This window comes from Crinia signifera, chromosome 1 (genome assembly GCF_055691185.1).
Source record: "Crinia signifera chromosome 1, ASM5569118v1, whole genome shotgun sequence".
Taxonomy (NCBI): Eukaryota; Metazoa; Chordata; class Amphibia; order Anura; family Myobatrachidae; genus Crinia; species Crinia signifera.
This window is the reverse complement of record NC_139217.1, coordinates 297,193,427-297,211,883: the sequence shown is the minus strand read 5'-3', so window position 1 is coordinate 297,211,883 and position 18,457 is coordinate 297,193,427. Positions and strand designations below refer to the sequence as shown.

General features: G+C 45.9%; 1 protein-coding gene across 3 annotated transcripts in view; it reads left to right on the top strand.

Moving 5' to 3' along the window:
- Positions 1–18,457, top strand: part of RIC1 (RIC1 partner of RAB6A GEF complex) — a 105,197-nt gene that overhangs the window by 43,269 nt on the left and 43,471 nt on the right. For all 3 annotated transcript variants that reach the window (XM_083186000.1, XM_083185999.1, XM_083185997.1), the window contains exons 4-5: positions 15,651–15,758; positions 15,949–16,091. In XM_083186000.1, coding sequence (XP_083042126.1) covers positions 15,651–15,758; positions 15,949–16,091 — 251 coding nt within the window. The remainder of the gene's footprint in view (positions 1–15,650; positions 15,759–15,948; positions 16,092–18,457) is intronic.

Here is an 18,457-nt window from a genome sequence, read left to right as displayed (position 1 = left end):
GTAGGTTGTCATTCTACTTCAGATGCTCCCCAGCGCATTTGCATGTGGAGCGATGTTGTTTTTCTGTGCATGCGCATAATGTTTTATGCGCATTTGTAGGGTCCCTGGGCACACTGACTCAGTGACTTACATAGTCGGGCGTAGGGCAGTGGGCCTGGGTGTCGCCCATGGCAACGTTCAGCGTTTCATGGGAGTCACCCTGAAAACGTTGGGTGTTTCCATGGGAATTCAGGAGGCAGGAGGTGTGCCTGGGGCATGTGGCTGATGTCACATGCCTAGCCGCCCGCCCTATCTTCGGCGGAATGGCTGCAAATATAAATTATTCAATGGTTTCTCTGCCAGCATGACATGGGAGGGGATGTGTTTTCGTGACACATCCCCTCACCTGGTTGCAAGGGTATGGGGGTGGGGGCAGGGCAGGCCAACAGAGTCAACCAGAATCAGGGCCTTATATTTTCAAGAAACATAAATGAAGAACACCTCCTCAGTCTTTCAAGTTTAGATTAATTATTAAATGCTACAAAAAATGGTAGTTTTTACAGCCAATAGAAAATAATGAAATATATGAGTTGGGAACAGTGGTTTCTGCATGATGCCTAATTTAAGCTAGATCTCTAGTGTTGGCACCCTCATGTCCGAATCCCTGGGAAATACCCATCTGTGAAGAGATTAGATTTATTTATTTATTTATTTTTATTTATTTTTTTACCGACCGTGGCATTTTTTTTAATTTTGCTTAGCAATAAGCATGAGACATAGTAACATTTAAACTGATTATGTAAAATACAACAATTAGTAAAAAGGATCAATATGTTATCCTGTGCTGCAGTGTTCGAAGAGACCTATGGGATGTGCTATGATCATACGAATACACCTTTTACACCGCCACAAAAACCCAGGTCATTGGCGGGTCAGTCCCGGGTCAGCGGCAGTATAAATGGGTCACGCCGTATCCATTTACATGGGACTAATGCCCAGGTCCCTATACTCTGCTTTCTGTGGCATCCATTCACCTCCTGAACGGGGGCTGGGGGGTGTACGGGGCCTGGGAGCAGTCCAGCAGATTACCTTAGTGCTGGGCTCGCCCCCAGCGCAGCGGTCCGGTTATTAGTGTTCACTCTAGGATTTTCTTAGGGCAGGGTGCTGCCCCCCCAATATCTTACAACTTCCGGCGGGTTGGCGGCGGCTGACACTCCATTCTTGGAAGAGATGAGCAGGGCAGTATGCAGCTGGAACAGTTGCTCTCATCAGAAGTGGCCTGTCAGCGTGGCGGGAGATGAGTTTAGCAGTGTGTCAGCTCTTCCAGCCGCACCCCCCCTCCGCTCTGATTACAGTGTGTGTTAGCTCATCCAGCCGCATCCCATCCCCCGCCACTCTCAGCCTGTCAGCACGGTGGAGGTGCAGGGTGCATTAACAAGTGAAAAAAACAGGCAGAGCGCCCTGCCAAAAACACCTAGAGTGAACACTGCATTACACATTAGGCCACACACCTTAATGCCCATTAAACATTATGCTACACACCGTACTGCCCATGACACATTATGCTACACACCGTACTGCCCATTACAAATTATGCCACACATTGTTGAATTTAATGCCCCCAGTACTCCTGCTTATAAATTTAATGCCACCAGTAGTGCACCTTTCACAATGCCCCCCAAAACTGCCACTTACATTTTGTTCCCAGTTCAGCCAGGCTGCCCAGCATCCGCTGCCTTCACTTCTGCTGTGGTGACAGGAGGCAAACAGAGCAGCAGCTACACAGAGGGAGAGATGTGCTGCAGCTGTCTCCTTTAGCTCGGTGCAGAGTGGGGCAGAAAAGAGGCGGCCTCCCCACTCAGTGCTGCTGCTACTCCGCGACTAAACAGGACTCCTACTGTATACGGGAGTCCATGCTCCGGCTCAAGGAGCGTGGACACCCGGCCGAAACATGTCTAGGTACAAGGGGACTCTGAGCTGGGGCAGCGCGTGCAATTTGGGAACAGCATTCAAATTGTGTGCAAGTCGCCTCTGTCACTGTTATGGGCGTGCCCCAACTACAGAGGAGCTTGGCTTCCATCCTTCCCACAAGCTCTGCCTCTCAGCTGTCACGCGCACTGGCCGTATGTTAGTTTTAGCAGGGCGCTGGTAAATGGGCAGGGCGCGATTTGCCCTTTACAAATTCAGAAGGGTGCTGAAACAGCATAGCAGGAACACTAATACTGGACCCACAAGTGCTTAGTTATATAATATGGAGCAGACATACACATAATTTTAGTGCATACATGAAGGCAAACTGGTTGTTGGGCAAGTATATTAGACAAGTTTTGTTTTCCAAAAGCTCTAATAGTGCATGCACATGGTGAGATAGGCACTATTTTTCTATTCAATTTTGCTTATGGAAGCAAAATGAAATGCACATTGAATGCTTTTAGCCGCATTCAATGCAGATATGATCCCAACGCATGCTCCCGTGTAGTGTCAATCAAATAGAAGAATAGTCTTGGCAGGCAAGACAATATAGTACAGATCTGTACTATATAGTCCAAACTGAATGCGTTTTGATTTGATCCCAATCGAATCGCAAGCAAAATCACACCTTGTGTACCCACTATTAGACGCACTCTCTTGATGGGATGATTTTAGCTATAGTATAGAGAACATTGGCCTCTGTAATGTGTCCCTGTACCCAGTGCCAGATTAAGCCTTCGGGGGGCCCGGGGCACTTTAGACAGGGGGGCCCCCATGCACTTGTCATTACTGGCCGCAAACTGCATGGGGGAATATTACACTGTCAAAACACAGAGTAAAGGCAGTATAAACTTGGTCAATGGGCAACTTCAGGGGATATACACACACACACACACACACACACACACACAGCCAGTGTTTGTCCCTCTGCACCTTACTCTGTGGGAGACCTCACAGTCCCAGTGCTGCCTCTGATTAAAAACCCTCCCATGACTAGGCTGCTGCTGCTACTGTTATCCATGGGCCTGAGAAGCATGTAATGAGCTCCACCAATCAGAGCTCAGCACAAACATCTCTGCCCTCTGGTGCAAAGTGTCATAGGACTTAGTCAACTCCCAGTAATGCACTGCACACTTGGCTCCCAATGCTCAGCACCATTAATCATTGTCACATTGGCAGATAGGTGAAGCTGTAGCACTACCCCACTGCCATGCACAAAACCTTAAGCTAAAAATTTTTTGGGAAAAATACATACCAACCACAGGGGGCCCCTAGCTAGAGGGGGGCCCAGGGGCACTGACCCCTTGTGCCCCCATTATAATCCGGCCCTGCCTGTACCTATTATATGCAGGACAGATGAAATTCAGTGTGAGCTGTGTTTGGACTCTCCAGCATTTGCCATGATTAAAACCAGGGGACTTGCAGATTTGAATTAAGCCATCCCAGAACCTGTATAATTCCGGAGGGTCCCAGTTTAAATGGATAGTGCAGGAAATCTTTGTACAGTGTATCCCACTGTCTCCAATCAGTCCTCTTCTTCTTCTTATTCCCCTAAACCACTGAAGTTCATTCTGTTACCTCTTAATCCTCAAGCCCATCACTATCCTACTTGTCATCATAGTCTATGCAATTTCCTTCTGGATCCTATTACTCAGTCTTCATCCTCCAATGGCAAAGTATAGCACTTATCAGCAGAGGATAGAGACAATGTGCTGGATGATTTCCTTGAAGCGTGAAATATGCCCATTAGTAAAGATGGCAATTGTAGCGCTGACACTCCTAATACAGGTAGTCACAGTGGTAACTAAAGCCCATCACCAAATGTGCCCTGACAGCATCAGTCATTTTGTGTAATGCTAGAGATCAGTCATCGCATTATTAACCTGTCATCAATGGTGTTTGGATGAGTCTTTTTCTCATTCCTTGCTTAAGGCAGGGAACAAAAGTAGTTGGGTCTGGCGTTTCCAGTTAACCAAAAAAAAAAAAAAAAGATCATATCCTGTAGTGTGCCTAATTAATTCCATACAGTTAAGGGCTTTCTTTGTGATTTTTAAAAGTAAAGTTGTTTTCTCTTCTTATTTATAATAAGAGGCATAAATGTTGTACTTGTTGCTTTTGAAGACATAATTTTTAGTATCCGCATACCCCAAATCTTGCCAAATATTTTAGAAAGTAGGTTTATACGGTTTACCTTTTTACTTTAACCAGACTGATCTTTTATGCTATGTATTAGCAGTTCTAAACTGTGGATAGTGACTCCAAAGTGGGTTCTGGTTATCTCAGCATGGGGTCGCAACTCCATAGCAATGTAGTTTCAATTAAAGTTTTTCACGTTCCTGGTGTAATATGTGTTGTAATAATTGATACCGGTTTTATATTTTGAGGCAGTGAGCTATGTCCTTGCACAGCCTTGGCTTGATCACCTGGTCAGATTCACATGTCCTTAAGCATGGATAGCCTAAATACCTATTATCTTGGCCTAGTTTTAAGCTGCTTAAGGCCAGAGGTTGCAGCGCATATGTGTTTACATAAATAAAACCAGCCGGCATTGTCTTTTGCCGTGTTAGCACCCATTTATGTTATTGCCACACAGATGACTAAATGGGAATTATGTTTTCTGTTTTCTGACTATACAAAGCATGTGATTTACAGGTGAAGCAGGATGTTCTCTACCACCTAGTACAGCCATTCATATTAATGGTGCATATTGTTACTTGCATTTGTAAAAGTTTCCTTTAGTAATGTGTGACGTACGAGCAGCGATCAGACAAGTAGAGCTGGAGCGCAGCTGCTGATGTGGCAGTGCACTGCGAGCATTCCTCGCTGCCTCTGCTGGCAACACATACTTGTTGAAAGGTCAGAGCAATTCAAACTGGAAAAAGAGCAACTTTGGAACTATGCAAGTTTGCAGGAAGGCAGAAGAATCCTGAGAACTTTCCCATACATACTGTACGTTAACACCAAGTACAAGGGAAAATATATTAGATGTTGGTAAAAGCATACAACGTTGTTTGCATTGTTCAGTGAACGAAAACAGAAAATACATTCTCTGTGGCTGATGCCGAGTTTGCCACAAATGCATTAAAAGATTAAGGTTTAAAAGCTTAATGCACGCAGTTAGGGCCATGGTGGAAATTCAAGACCTCATGGTACCCACACAGGGTGAGATGTGTGCTGGGTGCAATTTGAGCTATACAATGTGTGCAATGCAATTTGGGCTTGAGCTACATATTTGAGCTACATAAGATTTGAGCTAGACTACTTTATGTAATTTAAATATGTAAAGTACATATCGCCTTTAACCCGTGCAGAGACCTAACCCGTGCAGAGACCTAACCCGTGCAGAGACCTAACCCGTGCAGAGACCTAACCCGTGCAGAGACCTAACCCGTGCAGAGACCTAACCCGTGCAGAGACCTAACCCGTGCAGAGACCATTAGATTTGGGTGGGGTTTTTCTTCAAAGTGAGATCTAAATGGCAGTGTAGAAATAATGCAGCCAGTATTTTCCCTGCACAGAAACAAAATAACTCACCCAAATCTGTTATATCTGCCCCCCCCCCCCCATCTGCAGTGCACATGGTTTCGTCCATTTGAGAAGGAATTTGCCTCTAAGAGTGAACCAGAATAAGGCCCTACATGTTTATGGGTGCTAATACTGCTCAATATTGGAAGACATTTTTTTTTTTTTTTTTAAATACTATTTATATGCGGTATACTCTTCTATCCATTAATATTTGCCTTTTTTTTTTTTGTGTGTGGGGTGGCATGATTTCTGACTGGACCGATTGGATTAAAACATGATTGGGCAGCATGAGAGAAGTCCACTGTCTGTGTTCTTTAGTAGAGTGTCTATTTTGTTTTTGAAAGGATTTACATTGTCTCTTCTGTGTGAAATACCTTTTTTATAGCGACTTTTTTAAGATCATCTACAACAGTTTAATTGTTGCAGCTGTTGCATGAGGCAATTCTCATCCATTCCAAACATTTGAATATTTTCTTTCTGAATTTTTCGATAAGAAGCATTTGGCCAAGGAGTGCCTTGAAAATATTTTGATGCTCTAGGGCGCCGTGATTAAAAAAAGTTTGGGAACCACTGGCTTAGCTCATTCTCCATTTACTGTTTCTCAAGGAATTTTCTTTTTGTTCCTCAATCACTGGACAGAAATTTTTACCTTTTGCAATGACTGCTTTCTTTTTCAGCCTTGCTTTTCTCTACACCTATTCAGTTTGTGCTTTGTACAATGAAATATGCAGATCATGTCATTGCTGTGGGTAGAGATATGATACCATATTAAATAGTTTTACTTGTTCAGCCATATGTACACAAGTGCAGGCAAATCAATTTTGGCTAGCCGCACATCTGTGTGTACTTGCCCTATTGCCAAATACACAGTCAAAATCGCTTGGTGCACTAAAGCCAAAATCACTGAGCATCGATATCTCCCGTGATTGAGATGGATAAATCTAGTTAGATCGCCAGTCAGGGCCACTGTTCTCACCAAAGAACAGTGGCCCTGACCGGCTCAGCACACAGCGCTGAGACACCGCTATGCAGCGCTGTGTGCTGAGCTTTCTAGCATCGCTCAGCAAAATCTCCCAGTGTGTAGGCCCCATAACTGTACATCAGAAGGATTCCTGTTTAGCATTGTGCTATAAAGCAGTTTGTTTATAGCAACTTCGCAGTCTCCATATGATGCAAATAATTTTTTTTTTTTTTAAGGGGGGGGGTGTATTACTTTATTTTTTTTATTCACTTTGCATGTACTCAATCATTTTGCATGTACTTTGTGTGTTTTATTTTCGGTACTTGTGTGTTTTATTTTCGGTACTTGTTTCCTAGCACGGCACCCACTAAGCAATTTGCTTAGTGGGCTATTCTGCGTAGTGAAATCGCATCACATCTGCCATTTTAGGCGATGCGATTTTCCTATGTAATTTATTCATTGCTCTCTCAGCCCCGAGGCATCACATCTGCCGCAAAATCACATGCGAACGCATGGTGTTTGATGCCATGACATTAGGTATACAATCGCGTGGCGAGCGGACGCGGAATACATGTAAAGTAATCTGCGTCCCCTCGGCGGCTCGCTGCGCTCGCCACACTATGTAAAATCAACTCCACGCCAACGTGGATAGTGGGGTAATGAAAAAGTTGGAGAACGCGTTCCGCCGCCCCTCGCGGGCTCGCTATGCTCGCCATGCTTCAGGGTGGGGTGGGGGGGTGCGTTACATCTATTTTTGGGACTTACAATCATATTATTGTATACCTAATGTCATTGCATCGCACACCCTATAGAATCGCATGCGATTTTGCGGGACATGCTATGCAATGAGATGCGATATTGTGGTGTACAAAAAAAAAATACATGAAATCGCATTGCATGCTGCTATGTCACTTGCAATGTGATTTCCCTACGGTGCCGTACGTAGAAAATCTGGGCGCCGTGCTAGGAACCAAGTACCTTATTTTCTATTTTGTCCCATACCATCCCGGATAGGTTGCAATGTATGTTTTTATATTCATTTAGCAGGTTAGTCACTTGAATTTGATGATTCTCAGGGCAGCTGATGTACAGAATGAAATGTGTTACAAAAGGCCAAACTGGAGTGTTTGAGGTACCACATTGGTTTCACTGACCACTGATTGGAAAATTTGATACATCTCGCATCACTAATCTTTCATATAAGAGTTTTGGTTGGTACTAATGCAGATCAAGAGGGAAACTATTCTGTACGATCTATAGCTTGACCTATTACAGCGCACGTACTGCTCCGCTGTGGTGTTTTGAGGTTACAATAGCTATACTAAAAAAAGATTATAAATAACTAAATGTTTAAGGAGTATTAAATGAATGTTTCTGTATAATCTTATTAACAGACCTTTTATATCCTCAGGGCATAAGTAAAGACTTGCGTAGATATTAGATCGATACCATTTTGTTATAGCTTGCATTATCTGTTTACATCCACAGTTCTAATGTATTATCCAGGCTACATCCATACTGGTGAGGGAATTTATATATGTAGCATCAGCCAGAAAACCTATATAAATGGAACTTTTTCTTGTGCCAACTATACACCAACTATACACCAAGAGACATGCTTAGATAGGCAAACCTAAAGATAGTGATATACCAGTTATAGTGGATGGCACACTCCCATATCAAATGTCCATCCTGGGGTAACCACTCAGTGGCCAGACTGGCCATATATGCTTACAATGGGTAAATTAGAGTGCACTCACCAGGTCTTCTCCAAGAAGAAGAGGACGCCAGTAATTAGCAAGTTATATCTATTAACAGTATTAAAGCAATATATACATATAAAATAGCTAGCGAATCATCCGCTGAAAACAGTCTACTAAGCATAAATCATTATATGCTCACCTAAACTGCTCACTGCAGCCATCTAGCACGACATCGCTGGAACTTATTTGCTTTCCATCAACTCAAGCATACTAGCGTAAAATACATACCAAAGTCACAATACCTACCACATTTTTTTTTTTTTAATAAAGTTTTTTTATTTTGCAGGTCATAAGTACAGAACATAACAGCGAATCAGACACTAAGCATGTGAATCAGCCGATCCAAATCAATCAAAAAAAAGTATCAGAATGTACATTGTGTTCACATATAATATCATCATTGTACAAAAAATATCAAAGGTCAATAAAATACATCGCCATCCTGTTCTGACTGAGTAGCAATATTGATTTTTTCTGATTTTGAATTATATATTTAAGAGAACAAACGATAGAAGAGAAGAGGAAAAAGATAAATTGAAAGAAGTAGATAGAGAATAGAGAACTTTAGTCACTAGTGAGTGCACATATTGGGGGTTCAGTCCCACTCAGGGTGGTAGATCGGTATGCATCATAGGTTAGTTGGTTCTTAAATGGGTGTTAGCATTATGATTATCAGCGTCCACTTCCTGCACCGTACAATGGCCCTGTATCATCAAGCGTGTGCGGAATGCGGAGACTCCAGCCACCTGCCCCATATCTTGTCAAATTTAGGGAGAGTGCCCCGAGACATGTATACATATTTTCCATGCTGTACTGTGGTGTTAACTAGAGCCCTCCATTCCACCACCGTGGGTCCCAGGCTAGCCATCCAATGCCTAGCTATGACGACTTTAGCAAGGGAGCATAAGTTGATCACGTACTGTCCCTCAATGTTATTTAGTGAAGTATTTGCTTTACTACCCAGAATACACATCTTGGGGGTCAGGGCCTGCCCAGATATTCCAGTAGATGTTATGACCGACTTAACCGTCACCCAAAATGAGTTAACCAGGGGGCATTCCCAGAGGAGATGCCACAGATTCCCCTGCGTGGAACCACACTTTGGGCAGGCCGACGAGGCCCGTCCACCGAATTTAACCATAGTAGACGGAGTTAGATACGTTCTGTGTGTAATAAATATCTGGACTTGTTGAAATCTCGCGGAGACTGTGGCATATCGTGATGATGCCAGTGCCTCCTCCCACTCCTCTTCCTCAAAGGCACCCACATCATTCTCCCACTTGGCCTTTAGGGCGGGAAGCGAGTCCTTATGCAAGAAGGATAATAGGAATGAATAGGCCAGAGAGATAGTTTTGACCCGTCCGAGATTAGCCAGGAATATTTTTGCCGGGGAGGCTAGTAGCTCAGGGGGGCCGTTGTTAAACTGGGTATTTAGGGCATGGCGTAGCTGCAGGTACCTAAAGAAGTGCACCCGGGGCAATCCAAACTCCTCCCTTAACTGCTGGAAGGACTTCAACACGGCTGTCTCATATATTTGTCCGATCGTCACCACTCCCCCAGACGACCACAGACTCCTACCCGACAAGCAGGCAAGTTCAGGTAATTTGGTAGAATGCCAGAGAGGAGCTCCAGGATCTATGGCCTTGTATCCCATCAAGGATTGGGCTTCCTGCCATATCTTGATGGCCTGGACCACCAGAGGAGGGGCACCCCGGGGTATCCTCCCACCCAGCAATAGCTGTGTGGGTGTGATGTCGGGGCATATTTGGTGTAAAAATGTGGTCGGGAGTGAACTCTGATCAGTGTCCTGCGTCCAATGCCTAAGGTGTGAGAACTGGCCAGCGTAGTAGTATAGTCTGAATTGTGGCAGAGCCAGGCCCCCATCTGTCCGCGGCCTAGTAAGGGTGCTGATACTGATTCTGGGACGTTTATTGGCCCATATCAATGAAGACAGTAAACTGTTTAAGTGTCTGAAAAAGGAAGCAGGCACGTACACCGGGGACTGATTTAGGACATATGTTATTTTGGGCTGCAGGATCATTTTAACCAGGTTGACTCTGCCAATGACGTTTAGGGGCAGCTTGGTCCATACCAACAGTTTGTCTTTGACCATGGTCAGCAGTGGGTTTAGGTTTCTGGGTATAAAGTCCTGACTAGTATTAGTGATAATAATCCCCAGGTACTTAAAGTGAGAGACCCAGCTAAGTGGAAGAGGGGCGCCCAGGGCCACCGGCGGTGGGCCCCGCAGGGGCATCATGGAGGATTTGGACCAGTTCACCGTAAGTCCGGAGAAACCGCCAAAGTCCTCCATCAGTTGCAGGGCAGTCGGTACAGACAGTCTATAGTCTTTCAAAAAAAGAAGTAGGTCGTCAGCATAAAGTGCCACTGTGTCCGTTTTCTGACCCAGTTGGAGCCCAACTATATCTCTGTGTGTCCTAAGAATACAGGCAAGCGGTTCGATAGCTATGGCGAAAAGACCAGGAGAAAGGGGGCATCCCTGTCTAGTACCCCTTCCTAGCGCAAAAGGAGGTGAGACATGGCTATTGACGGAGACCCTGGCCATCGGGCGGACGTATAACAACCGGACCCACTTCAAGTACTGTGGACCGAATCCCATACGTTTCATTACCTGCCATAGATAAGGCCACTCAACAGAGTCGAATGCCTTATTTGCGTCAAATGAAACAATGGCTGAGTAAGTTTCCTCAGTATGGGTTGCCTGAATATGCGTATATAGCCGTCTTAAATTTATGCTAGTGGACATACCCGGCATGAAGCCAGTTTGATCCGGGTGAATAATGGACAGTATTACACTATTTAGCCGAATAGCCAGAACCTTCGCCAGAATCTTTACATCTGTGGTAATCAGGGAGATAGGTCTGTATGAGTCGGGGTGTTCAGGGTCTTTCCCGGGTTTGGGTATGACCACTATAATAGCCTCGGACATAGAGTCCGGTAGCACATTACAGTCAAAAAGATCGTTAAATAGTTTCAAAAGCTTAGGGGCAAACGAGTCCAGGTGCGCCCTGTACAGTTCCACTGGGACCCCATCTACTCCCGGGGCCTTACCCCCGGGGAATGACCGGATCGCAGTCTCTATCTCAGTAATTGTGATAGGTGCCTCGAGGGAAGATTTAGCCTCCTCAGACAGTGCGGGTAAGTCAATACGATCTAGATATTCAGTGAGTTCTTCCTGCGGGCATATTAGGCGTGAACGATACAGCTCCCTATAGAAGTCTAGGAATACATCCGCTATTTCGTTGGGGGATGTCCTCAGTACCCCGTCAGAGTCAAAAATTTGGGCCACAGAGTTTGCAGGGCGGTCCAGGTGTACCAGGTGAGCCAGGAGGCTGCCTGTTTTGTCAGCACTCATGTACAGTTTGTGGGATTTAAATAGCAGACTACGAGCGTTGCGCTCCTCCAAGTGGGAGACCCAGGTATTTTGTGCTAACTCCCATTTTACCCTGGACTCCTCTGATCCCTCCTCCAAGTGAGCAATCTCTGTGCTCCGACATTCATCCTCCAATTCAATACCCTTTGCTTTGTGTGTACGTTTAATAGTGGCAATTTTAGATATGAGGGTGCCCCGCAGGTAAGCCTTGAATGCCTCCCACACTATCGGGGCAGGGGCTGTGCCTGTGTTTATGTCAAAGTACCCGTCCCACAAGGACTGGAGGTCTGAGGATTCTCCAAGTTGCAGTAACCAGGAGGGGTGTAGCTTCCAAAAGGACTGTCCTCTCTGGCATTCCATCTCCACCGTCAGTAACAGGGGAGAGTGGTCTGATACGCCCCTTGCTTTATAGCAGATGTTTTGGAGTCTGGGCAGTACTGAGGGAGTGACGAGGGCCAGGTCAATACGCGAAAAGGAGTGGTGAGTCTTAGAAAAGCAGGAGTACTGGGTTACCGCAGGGTGCTTTAGTCGCCATGCATCCCTGTAGCCAATGGACTCTACGTATTTAGCAAAGCCTGAGGGGCGGTCTTCAGTAGGGACGGAGTCAGGGGGCCACCATCTGTCTAGCCTTTGATTCATTAGTTTATTAAAATCCCCAAGGCATATGACTGGCGTGTCAGGGGATTGGGCCACATAGGCAGCCGCTTGTTTTAGAACATCATAGTTAAAGGGGGGTGGGACGTAGACCGCAAGGATAAAAAAGGGCTGGGAGTATAGTTTACATTGGAGAAAGACGTACCTGCCCAGTGGGTCAGTCTTCACATCTAGCAGCATAAATTGTACAGATTTATTTATTAGTACTGAGACCCCTCTAGAGTGAGTAGAATGTGAGCTATGGTATGCCCATCCCACCCAAGGTCTGCGTAACGACATTAGTTTATTTCCCTCAAGATGGGTCTCAATCAGGCAGGTGATGTCAGATCCATACTGTTTAACCATTTTGAGAACTAGAGAGCGTTTAATTCTATCATTTAACCCCCGGACATTCCAGGCTAAAATATTAAGTTGCGTCATATTGGAGTACATAATGTGGGCTGCACGGATTTGTAGTAGTGGTACCGCCACCATGTGGGCTTGAGTGAACCACGGCTAACACCTGAATAAACCTCGGACCTCCCAATTGTATGCATAATAATTCAAAACATTTAGCATGACTAGTAGAGAGAGAAGAAGAAAAAGAGCAAGAAAACATAGAGAGAACAGTCCCAACAAAATACACCCCCTCCCTGTATACCTCCCCCAACCTAGGCATACTTGTACCCCTAAACCTAATACCTGAAAAAGACAACTACCAAACTAAGGGGAGCAGTCAATTAATAGCTACCAATGCAAGCTCCGGGGCCCCCTGGCCGTATATTGCCTACACTTGCCTATAACAACATTTGAACAGAAAGACAAAAAAGCACAGTATTTATCAACATGCCCCCCCCCCCACCCCCCCCCCCCCCCGCCCCCCTTCCCCGTATATGACATAATACGTTAGATTAATTGTACTACTGCTCTAATCATATTCACGGTAGTCAGCAACATCAGCTCCACTCGGACGGCTTGTGATCTCCTGAAGGGGTCACATGAAGTGAAAGGAAGTGACCAAGTAAGTGAGGATCAAGTCCTGCTTCAGGCTGCTGCGGAGTATCAGGCCGGGGCCAGCTGGCGGGCACCAGGTGCAAATCTGTCAAGCCATGCTGCAGCCTCACGAGGGCTGTTGAAGAATTTAGTCTCTCCCTCCGCCACCACCCGCAGCCGGGCCGGGAACAGCATGGAATACGAAAGGTCCAGTTCGCGCAGTCTGCGCTTCACGGGGACAAAGGAGGCCCTCTCCTTCTGTACTTCGATGGCAAAGTCAGGAAATGTGGAAATGGTGGCACCATTTCTAGTCATAGGGCCTTTGGTGCGGTTCAGGCGCAGGATCGTGTCCCGGTCTTTATAATGTAGGAGTTTGGCTATAAGGGTTCTGGGTGGAGCACCCGGAGGGAGTGGACGGGTGGGGATTCTGTGCGCCCTCTCGACGGCAAATTGGGAGGTGAAGGATTCTCTGCCAAATGACTCGATAAGCCAGGCCTCCAAAAATGCCTCTGGCGTCGTGCCCTCCTCCTTTTCCGGCAGGCCTACGAAGCGGACATTGTTTCTCCTCAAACGGCCCTCCATATCCATTAATTTATTTTGAATGGTTGTGACCTGTTGTGTCAATGTGGATACTGTGGTTTTCATAGGGTCAATTGCGTCTTCAACTGTTGAGACCCGGGTCTCCACCTCCCCCACCCGCTCCCTGATGCGCTGTACATCCTGCCTAAGGAGGGATAGGTCACACTGTACCTTCTCCATTTTGTCGGATAGACGTTTCTCAGTGCCAGCAATGGCCTCCAGGATTTGTTGGAGAGAGGGGGATGTAGGTGAAGCGTCACCAGGGGGGGCTTCAGAGTCAGCTGGGTTGCTAGAGTTCTGCCCGGAGTCCCCCGGGGGTGCCTGCGGGCCCTGCGCCTCTTGTCCTCTTGCAAATTTGGCCAGCTTTGCTGCAGAAGTACTATGATTCTGCTTCACCATGATTGACTGGTGTCAGGCTGGTGAGCCCCCTTCCCAGCTGAGGCTGCTTCTGTTAGTGCAGATTATAGTACTTGCTCAGTGAGTGGGGTATGAGGAGTTATATGCTTCACTCACCAGGGAATGCAGTGCAGGGCAATGGGAGTCTTGTGGTGGTGTGCGCAGGGCAGTTCAGCAGGGGTAAGACATGAGACTCCACTCAGGGTTTATTGCTCGCTTGTGTCCCTGTATGCTGTGTGTGCACTGCTTTATCATAAAATGGCGCCCGCAGCACAGGGCCCAGCCAACTTTGGGATGGTGAAAGCAGGCTGTTTCCCCCGCAGGAGACACCGTTTCAGGTGAGGGGCGTCTGCTGGTGTGCGTTGTCCCCAACAGGGCGTATATTACAGGGTAATAGCAGGGTATGGCAGCGTTCTCTGGGCAGGTACAGCGGGCTGGGGGTGCGGAGTCACGCTGGAGGGGTCACTGTGGGCTGTGCACTGTAGGCGCTGCTGCGTCCAAAATGGCGCTCGCAGCACGGGACTCACCAGGCTCCGGGCAGGCAGACAGACCAAGGATGTGCTGTAGGCGCCGCCGTCCGGTGGACGCTGCCGGCAGACGGGTGTTCCAGTGGGATCTCCCCCGCGACGCCGCCTCAGCAGCGGGCGTACAGGCGGACGTGGACTGTATGGCGGGGAGAGGCAGGCCGCAGTCTTCACTTCGGTCCGGCGGGCTGATAACGGCGCCGGGACCAGATCTTTCAGGCGGGCGGCTCGCGTGGGGTGAGGTGAGGTCACCGGGTAGTCGCTGGCGGTGGTGTCGGGTGGAATATTAGGCGCAGGATGGGTAAACGGATGGGCAGCCAGGGAGCTCCGTCCTGACACGTCTTACCCGCTCGCCGCCGTAGCCACGCCCCAATACCTACCACATTTAAATAAATATATACAATCAAAATTTCAGACTATATAATGTAGTCGACAATATGTACTCAACCATATGTAATCAACAATATATAATGGGTAATTTCACAGAGAAAATGAAAAAAAAAAAATGGGCACTTCAGCCAAAATGTTTTTTTTTTTTTTTTGCCTACATGTTTTTTTTGCCCTTGCCAACATGTTACCATACTTTTCAGTGTTGTGTAATACATCACTTTATTCACCAGTTAACCGCATTGATTTTGTAATGTAGCATGTATTTCTATAGAATAATCTGTATAGAGGGAAACATTGTTATAATTTTGTTTATTTGACAAATACAAAAAAACTTCAGTGTCTAACAATTATATGAAAAGATACAAGCAGTGTGATGTAATATAGTCCGAGTTCCAGCTGAACACTGGTATTGCTTTACTTGGCTTGATTTTTAACCTCCAACGAACTCTGACTGTATTACAACAGAAAAAAAATAGCATTTTTCTTTATTTGAAGATGTCTAAACTTAACTGAGGTTTCTTATATATTTTTTTCTCTTAAAACAGAGGAAGCACCTATGGAAAGATGATACCTCATTACAAGGAGGAACAATGTGCTCCAGCATTAAACTTAGAAAGCAAAAAAGTTCTGGATTTACAGGCTCCAATAACAAGGTATGGTTGGCGTATGTACACGCATGAATAAATACTGACAGATCTAGGGATTATTACACTAATACATACCGAAGTAATTTTCTAGTTTATTTTCTTAGATTTGGATAATTTAGGAATCGGCTAGTTGCTGATTTTAGTACAGAAAAATACTGTATCCTTTAAGTGTGTAATGTGTATCTCTTTTCTGTAGCATCCAGTCCATGATGGAAGACCTGCTGGTGGCCACAGAGGATTGCCTAATTCACCTCATTCACTGGGAAAGCATGACAAATGGCAGAAAAGCTATCAACCTAGCTTCAATACCATTTTCAGTTGACTTCCAGCCATCCAGAGGTATAGTACAAGTCAGTTCAATGTTTTGGTTCGGCACATGCCATAATGGATTATAGGATACAGCGAGCGGTCTCTTGTACTGTACTCAAGGACAATGACCTCTATTTAGTTCGGTAGCACTTTCTCTGCCCTCAGCATCACATGTATTTTTAGTTGGCTTTTAAGGACTTTGTTTTCAAGGCAGCTTTTTGCAATAAAAATAAGAAGAAACTCTATCTTTTGCATAATTCTATGTATCACCGCTATGTACTAATAGCATAATGCAGGAGATAAAAGGGCTAACTATCAGTAGAACACCGAGCAGCTGGAGCAGGCAGGGTACCACCATGCATGTGTGAACCACCGGTACAATTTTGTTGATCCGGACACTGGGGTTCACACCCAAAATATTGAACGCCTTTGGGGTTCGTGTAAGTGGCACAACAAAAGGCAAAGGGGCACAGGAGTTCATTTGGCGAAAGACTGTTGGCGCAGAAAACGCTTTCCAGCGTATTCTTTATGCCATAACTCCACAGGCTGACAAAGCAGATGACACAGATGCAGACACAACTGCATCCACTTCTGCTGCAGTTTCTGTCAATGCAAAATCAGAAGAATAACTCTGGTACTTGTTTCCTAGCATGGCCACAACGATCTTGATCTGGGGCATCGCAGGTAAAATAATCGCGTCGGTCGCATCGCATACGGGCTAAAAAATCGCATGCGATGCGACCGACGCGATGCCCGCGATTTCCCATAGGGAACAATGTAAAATGCCTCAATTTAACCAAATCAACATAGGGAACAATGTTAAATGGGCCAGAGACCCCAAAAACCCCCCTGACCAGTGAAATGGCCCCCCAAAAATAGTTAACGCCACCCCACGATCAACGTCAACCCGAAGGGTGGCAAGCACAGCGGTACGCGTCCTCCGACCTTTTCATACCCCCACTATCCACATCGGCGTTGAGAATAGATAGTGTGGCGAGCCACCGAGCCCGAAGCGTGGCGAGCGGACGCGGATACCTTCACCGGTAAACGCGTCCCTTCGCGGGCTTCACAGGTATCCGCGTCCCCTCGCGGAGCTCGCTGCGCTCGCCACGCTTCGGGCTCGGTGGCTCGCTGCGCTCGCCACACTATCTATTTTTGGCCGCATACGATGCAACCGACGTGATTTTGACTTTTCCAATGCATTTCAATGGGAAATCGGGCATCGCGTCGTTCGCATCGCAGACCATTAAAAATTACCCGCGATGCCTGCGATTGTGGCCGTGCTAGCAAAACAAGTACCATAACTCTTTTTATTTATTTTTTCTTTCTTCTTGATAATTTTGATATTATTGTACTTTAAGTTGCTTTCTTTTTCTTTATTAACTAAATTCCAGTTAACACATGTCGTCATTACTGTCTCAGATGTATGATATGGCAGGTGTGAATGTGTTCCTAAAACACCCCCACTATCCACGCCACCCCGAAGTGTGGCGAGCGGACGCGTTACGCATCCTCCCGACCTTTTCATACCTCTGCTATCTTATTCGGCGTGAAGTCGATTTTTATAAAGTGTGGCGACTTCAGACTCGGTGGCTCGCTGCGCTCTCCACACTTTATAAAATCGACTCCACGCCGATGTGGATAGTGGGGGTATGAAAATGTCGGGAGGATGCGTAACGCGCCCCCTGGCGGGGGCTTCAGGCTGGCGTGGATAGCACCCCCCCCCCCCCCCCCTTTGTACAGGAGATGCATGCGCTACCAAGGACACCAGGGACAGAGCTGCAGCTCCCGGGGACAGTACGGTGACTACGCTAACTACGGAGGGTTGCCGCGGAGACAGTACGCTTACTATGCTAGGCAGCCGTTGGGCTACGCTGACAATGTAGCTTAGGCTGCCACCGTGAAACTACACAAGTATCGATTTCTCTTACGGTCCTATGTGCGTTCCTATTGATATTTTTCTAAATCTTTTGATTTTTCATGCAACATATGAGGTGAGAAGATTTAGCAAAAGATCTGCGGGAGCGCGCATCCGATCGGCCAATTTGAGGTAAAGATAAGCCGTTTTTTGACCAATTGGACGATCGGTAAAAAAGGTTTGTTTTAGTTTGAACTCTCTACTGCTGTCCTTGCTAGATAAATTTGGTATTGGTATGTAGCATGGATTTTTTCATTCGGAAGAAAAATATCCGCTGTAATTATTATTATTTTTTTATTATTTTTTTAACTTTAGTTTCTTTATTGCGTTTTTTCAAATATATATAAATCATTACAGTACAGATAAAAAAAAAAAAAGAGAACAAGACAAATTTTTAAGGGATACAGAAAAAAAAAGGGAAAAGGGTACATTAATTTTTAATACTAATTTTCGTTTCTTTATTCCATTTTATGTTATA